This window comes from Alosa pseudoharengus, unplaced genomic scaffold (genome assembly GCF_046254945.1).
Source record: "Alosa pseudoharengus isolate Yale_2024_CS ecotype anadromous, Long Island Sound unplaced genomic scaffold, YU_APseudo_1.1 YU_APseudo_1.1_scf_24, whole genome shotgun sequence".
NCBI classification, from domain to species: Eukaryota; Metazoa; Chordata; class Actinopteri; order Clupeiformes; family Clupeidae; genus Alosa; species Alosa pseudoharengus.
Genome location: NW_027468689.1, coordinates 23,347,279 through 23,353,902, shown reverse-complemented (window position 1 = coordinate 23,353,902; position 6,624 = coordinate 23,347,279). Strand labels below are relative to the sequence as shown.

Below are 6,624 nucleotides of genomic sequence, written 5' to 3'. Positions count from 1 at the left end.
AACAAGGAAAAGCTGCGCTCAAGCTAACGCCGTTGCCTGCAAAACTGCAACCCCCAGAGAATACACAAATTCACGTGAAAACACCTGCACTCTCACAAACGACATTATGTAATAAAGGCCTATAATGGTATCTGTAACAGGTTCTTTCTTATTTATGGGCAAATAAATAACTCAGAAGAAATATTATTAATCAAAATTGTCATTATTTATCCTATATGCACAATCTCCAAATTACCGAAGTGTTATCCATCTTCAAATGTAAGTAGATAATGTTTCGTTTGAGGGTAGAGTAATGGGTTATAAATATTGCCTGGAAATTAGAGCTCCATGCTTTTGATGCATTTTAGCATACTCTTGTGGACAAGATGGTCACTTGCAAAAAATAACTGCAATTAGGACCTACTGTATGGGACCAAAAGTGCAGTAAAGTGCAGCACAATGTAGTTGTAATTGCAATTTTTTCAGGTCCAAAATCCTGCAAATCCTGCAGTTTTAAGTTTTAAGTTATAGTTATTATTTTGTAAGGGGTGAGAGAGGAGCGAGAGAGAGAGAGAGAGAGAGAGAGAGAGAGAGAGAGAGAGAGAGAGTGAGTAAGTATGTGTCTGTGTGTGTGTGTGTGTGTGTGCGTGTGTGTATGTGTGTGTGTGTGTGTGTGTGTGTGTCAGTCTGAGTGCGTGCATGCAGTGTGTGTGTGTGTGTGTGTGTGTGTGTGTGTGTGTGTGTGTTTGTGTTTGTGACTGTGTGTGACTATGTGCGGGTGCTGAGCATTCAGTTGTCTGTGGAGTGGGTGAGCTGTGTTGGTATTCTAGTGCATGACTGGGTTTGATTTTTTTCCCTCTCATTCTCATATTGATGCTTTCGTGTGTTGCCTCCTACAGTCAGACGTCACAGTCCTCATAGTTTTCACTGCTCAGATCTGATTAACAAGAATAGCCTATTGTTTTCAGATTTTTCCTTGTCACATGTGTAAAGGGTCTCTTGGCCCCCCCTCCATAGGCTATATAAAAATGTAATCAGCTTATCGCATGAGAAGTATTTTAATGCATCTTTAAACTGAAGCTTTCCTTAACAGGATAAAAAGCTTACTTCAGTACTTTAATTTGGTTAATTTGTGTTTGACTTCTGCTATTACTGCAACAGAAAAACATGTATGGCCCTAACATTCTAAGAAGCCGAAGAACCACCTGTATATCAAACCAAACCAAACCTTGGATATAAGGATATGAGCTAAACCTTTATCTTATATCTTATTTAATGTCAATTTGTTTGTAATGTCAACAATCCCTTGTTTGTCTTTCAACAGCATCCGGTGGAAGGGATTGGCAAAAGGAGTGTTGGGCTGGCACCATGTGTGTGTGTGTGTGTGAATGATGCTGTTGTTTGGCCATCTCTGCCTCTGCCCCTGCCTCTCTCTCTGCACATTGGCCTCTGGCAGAGCAGCAGCGACAGCCTCCAAGAGACAGATAGAGAGGGAGAGACATAGATAGAGAGGGATAGAGAGGGAGAGAGAGAGAGAGAAAGAGAGAGAAAGGGGTGGGTAACATGTCAGTGAGCAGCGCGTCGCCTCAGATCACGTAAATTATGTGTACACATTTTGAGAGGGATAACAGATCTTTGAAGGAGTTCCTCTCGGCTGGAGTTATAGAGTGTCTGCACTTCACTAATTGGCCCGTGTTGTGTTGAGGTCTCCTGTCCGAGCCGACGCTCATCAAGAGACAGGGGAGACGTGGGCAGCTGCAGGCGGATAGTGAGCTAACCAGACGGCCCAGGACTAGACAGTGGAGCAGGGGAGACAACGGTACAGGACTAGAACCAGACAGCTGTCAGAGACTGCCCAGGACTAGACAGCGGAACAGGGTCGACGAACAGGGACAGGACCAGCACCAGATAACCAAGTGCATAAGTCGAACCGGGACAGGACCATACGACTGACCGTGACAGAACCAGAACTAGACAGTGGAACACGGGAGAGGAACCGGGACAGCACCATACGACTGTCGAGGACAGAACCAGGACTGCAGGGGAGTGTGGGAGAGGACCGGAGCAGGAATAGGACATGGACGGGACGGCGCTGGACAGCAGCGAAATGGATCTCAGATCTCAGCTTCTGGAGCTGCTGGGTCTGTTCTTCATCATTCTGGCCTGGCTGTGCTCGCTGACCACCACACTCATGTCGCAGTGGCTGACCCTCGCCACGGAGCTGCTTCCCGCCGAGAGCTACGAGCTGGGCCTGTGGGAGACGTGCGTGGTGCAGGAGCTGGGCGTCATCGAGTGCAGCCCCTACGACAGCCTCCTGGGCCTGCCGCCGGACATACGGCTCGCCCGCATCCTCATGGGCGCCTCCCTGTCCACGGGGCTCCTGGCGCTGGTGCTCGCCGTGCCCGGCATGTACGTGGTGAACAGCTGCAAGGGCACGGAGACGCTGCGCGCCAAGCGGGTGCTGAAGATGCTCGGCGGTGCCCTCTCCCTGACCACGGCGGTCCTGGGCATCATCCCCGTCTCGTACGTCGCCCACCTGACGGTGCAGCGCTTCTTCGACGAGTCCGTGCCGGAGGTGGTGCCACGCTGGGAGTTCGGCCAGGCGCTGTTCTGGGGCTGGGGCGCAGGGCTGCTGCACCTGGTGGCCGGTCTGCTGCTGGTCAGCTCCTGCATGTGTCTACAGGACGAGACCTGCCCCGCCGCAGGGGCCATTCCCCTGCAGAGACACACGATGACGCACCCAGAGGTCAACCACAAATTAGGAAAACGCACAGGTTACGTGTGAGCAATGTGAAGCGTACCTCTGCAAATATACTACATGGACCAGAGTTAGATTTTTTCATCCACTAACCAAAAGTCAGATATTTTTGGCTGGAACTGTTTTATGGTGACAGATATATGGCCATAAGATCTTGTTTGTACTTGATGGGATGCTGCTATATTCTTCATTTTGGTTTTATTCAATCATCAAGGTAATGTCAATTCCAATGTTCTTGTTTTACATTTAGGGTCAGATTTCTCATACATTTTTATTTCTATGTACATTCGTCATACATATCATCCAAAGATTCCTTTGACATATTTGATCAGAATCTGAATTTAAACAAACAAATACATTTAAAGATTGAAATGTGCAAGCCGTGCCGGTGCATTGAATGCATGCATGAAAATAATCATTTATAAAACATCAATAAGACCAATAAGGTTGTTCTTGTTATGGTCCTCTTTACATAAAGGAATGTTTATCTAATAACACTGACTTTTAAATTTAAATTGACCCAAATTAAGGTGGACAGTAGAGACAACAAAATGTGTAGAAGTATCAGTCAGAACATCTGACATTGTATAAAGTTGTTTTTGTTTATTATTACCAAAGAATATTGGTTATTAATCAAAAGTAATTACAGTGTAAAAGTTATACTGCATGCTTGTTTCATGTGTATGTATTTATGTGCAATGTACAAAAGCAAGGCTAAAATGTGTAAAGCTCTATACAGGGCCAATTCTGAACAAAGTTTTCTGTATATCCACTTCTTCTTCCAAGAATATTATTTGGAAGTTATTCAGAGCAATTGAACACACACACAGTTTGTAAGTTTGAACATTTTTTTCTATTTTAATTTCAGGATCTCCTAGAATTCACAGAGAAAGTTCATACAGTTATTGTTGCTTGACAGTTTTGTAGGTAACAATCTTAAAGTGTATCGTACATGACACACCAAAATACATCTTACTTAGGAAAAATATTTATGTTGATTGTGCATTGACTATGCCATGAACATATCAGAAAATATATTTAAATTATTTTCACATATATCTACAACATTTGCTGTTGTCATATTTAGAGACTATTATATTGGTTCAATAAAAAAGTTTAAATATCATAATCAAAAAATGAATTTCATTGAATCAAGAATCTATAAGATGTGTTGTTTTACAAAAGCCTGCTGAAATCATAATTCTAATATTTTCTGTCTTGAAAGCCCTGTGAGTTTCCTTTAAATGGCCTGACAAGCGTGTCCACCAAAACAGTTTTTGAAACTAATCCCCTCTGATCCTCCATGTTGGCTCCTGGGCTAAGTCCTGGCTAATGACCAGGCGACCAGAAGTGTGCTCAGCAGGTCACTCAGCACCTATTAGTCAGATGTCATTTCACAAACCCCTGGTCTGCCCATCATAAGGGGCTTCTGTTATTGTTGTCTCCCTGAGTCTAGTCAGAATTAGTGTACCTTCAAAGACCATCAAAGTTCCTTCAGGTGCTAGCTGCCTCTCTGTCTCACATTACATATGAATGAAAGGTGAATATTGCTTGTAAGGTGAAAGCTGTTTATAGTGCTAAGGCTAAAGGTTTTTTAAATGAACTGGACCACACACATGGTGATAATAAAGATATAAATATCAATGTGGTGATGGGACATTGTAGGCATCTGACTACATGTAAAAATCTTGAGCAGTGTGTACATTCAGATACCAGCTAGCATGGTAGCGACACCAAGGTCACAGGGTCAGTAAGCACATAATGAATCAGAGTGGAAATCTGCATCGCTAGCTGGTTTGGATCCAACAAGTGTTGCTATATAAGTAACGGTTGTATGCTAAGCCCTAAGGGGGTCATCCCTATGTTCCCCGCTCGGGTTAGGGTTATGATTAGGGGTCCTATGTTCCCCAGTCACATACAAAGCGGGGCACATAGGACCCAGGGAACAGTACGCTCCCAAGCTAAGCTAACTAGCTAAGCTAACAGGGTCCGTTCCTCCCATGTCCCCTGATGCCATGTCTCCCGGCTTCGACTTTGAAGGGTCCAGTGCTGCACAGCATGTGTCCAAGGCGTCATGAGAAAGCTTCCTTTGTTACTGCTCCCACAATGAAGTCATTATGTCTTTGTATGCTAATCTCCAGCCATCTTTTTACATACAAAGGTTGCTGTTGCATTAGAAGGCCACATACAGCGCTGACTGGACACATGCCTGGTTCTTCAAACACTTCCACTATGGAGAGAAAAGAGGAGGCCAAAAGAGTACTGCTGCCTCATGCAAGGCCAAAGACCCCCATGGAAGACCTCATGGCAAGACAGAGGCCTTGGAAGCCAACCATTCTCTTTGTCTGATTCACTTATCATGACATTAATCCATCTGTGCGGCTGGCTTTAGATCAAGGATGTTCCATAATCACACTGTACAGTGATTCCTATAGTGCTCTTCACCTCGTGAGAGGAAGCTGCAGTATTTCTTTTTTTTTTTTTTGGTGTCCTGATCCGATACTTCAAACCAAAGTACAAGATTATTTAATCTTCACATTCTTCCTGCTCTTCTGTGGCTGAACTCTGTGCATCGGACACCAAAGAAAGCTAAGAGACGTCATGTCCTCACAAAGCTTTAATGCCTCTGCTCGAGTTCAGTGAACAAGGAGATATGGTTTATTAGTCACTCTGCAGATAGAAATATTGATTTTCTTTGTGCTATGAAGATTACACAGCTCAGTGCAAATTTGCACTCAGTTAAGCACTGTTTCTGCTCATATACAGTGAAACTATTGGACCCTTAGTAATGAATAGCCATAGTCAATGTCTTTGAACATTTCTAAGCTATTGTTAAAGGAGAAGATTTTTCAGGGTTGCACAATGTTCTTGTGAGGAACTTCAAACATAGGTGTGGTGGTGTCATTAGAAACTGGTCATTGTCCAGATTCAGATGCGTACTTTTTTTTTTCTGGCCAGGAGTATTGTTGTGCAATTATTTATTTTACTGGTTTAAAGGTTTATTTGACGTGGACATTGCTTCCACCCAGAGTTTCCATCATCTCATCTCACTGTAAAAGGCAACGATCATAAAACAATTTACCGAACTGATATTGAACTCAAACATTGCATGAGCATTTATAACCTAAATGACCAGCTATCAAAAACATGCCTTCTTTTCAGCCAATCAGTTTAACCTAGCACCAAACACACACACACACACATGCTGATGATAACAATATAAATATAAATGTGGTGATGCAACACTGTGAGCACCTGACTAAATATAAAAATATTGTTTTCCGCACACACACACCTACCCTCACATACCTACCCTCCGACCCTGAAGTCTATCTCCATTTACCTCTCATCACTTGTCAGGTTGACTAAAATGACCTTCCATTGTAGTGCTTACTCTAATCGGGCTTAGCTTAACGTATTGTAGCGTGTCTAACTTGTAGGCCTTAACATATTGTAGCGTGTCTAACTTGTAGGCCTTAACTTATTGCAGCTTATCTAACTTGTAGGCCTTAGCTTAACTTATTGCAGCTTGTCTAACTTGTAGGCCTTAGCTTAACGTATTGTAGCGTGTCTACTTGTAGGCCTTAACTTATTGTAGCGTGTCTAACTTGTAGGCCTTAACTTATTGTAGCGTGTCTAACTTGTAGGCCTTAACTTATTGTAGCGTGTCTAACTTGTAGGCCTTAGCTTAACATATTGTAGCGTGTCTAACTTGTAGGCCTTAACATATTGTAGCTTGTCTAACTTGTAGGCCTTAACTTATTGTAGCGTGTCTAACTTGTAGGCCTTAGCTTAACATATTGTAGCGTGTCTAACTTGTAGGCCTTAACTTAACTTATTGCAGCTTGTCTAACTTGTAGGCCTTAAAGGACAATTCCAGCGCAAAA

The 6,624-nt window shown here is 43.2% G+C and overlaps 1 protein-coding gene across 1 annotated transcript; it reads left to right on the top strand.

Annotated features, from left to right (window-relative positions):
- Positions 1–2,086: 2,086 nt before the first annotated feature.
- Positions 2,087–2,764, top strand: LOC143141821 (claudin-25). The gene has a single exon (XM_076302527.1). It carries the CDS (start codon positions 2,087–2,089, stop codon positions 2,762–2,764), a length of 678 nt encoding a protein of 225 aa, XP_076158642.1.
- Positions 2,765–6,624: the final 3,860 nt, after the last annotated feature.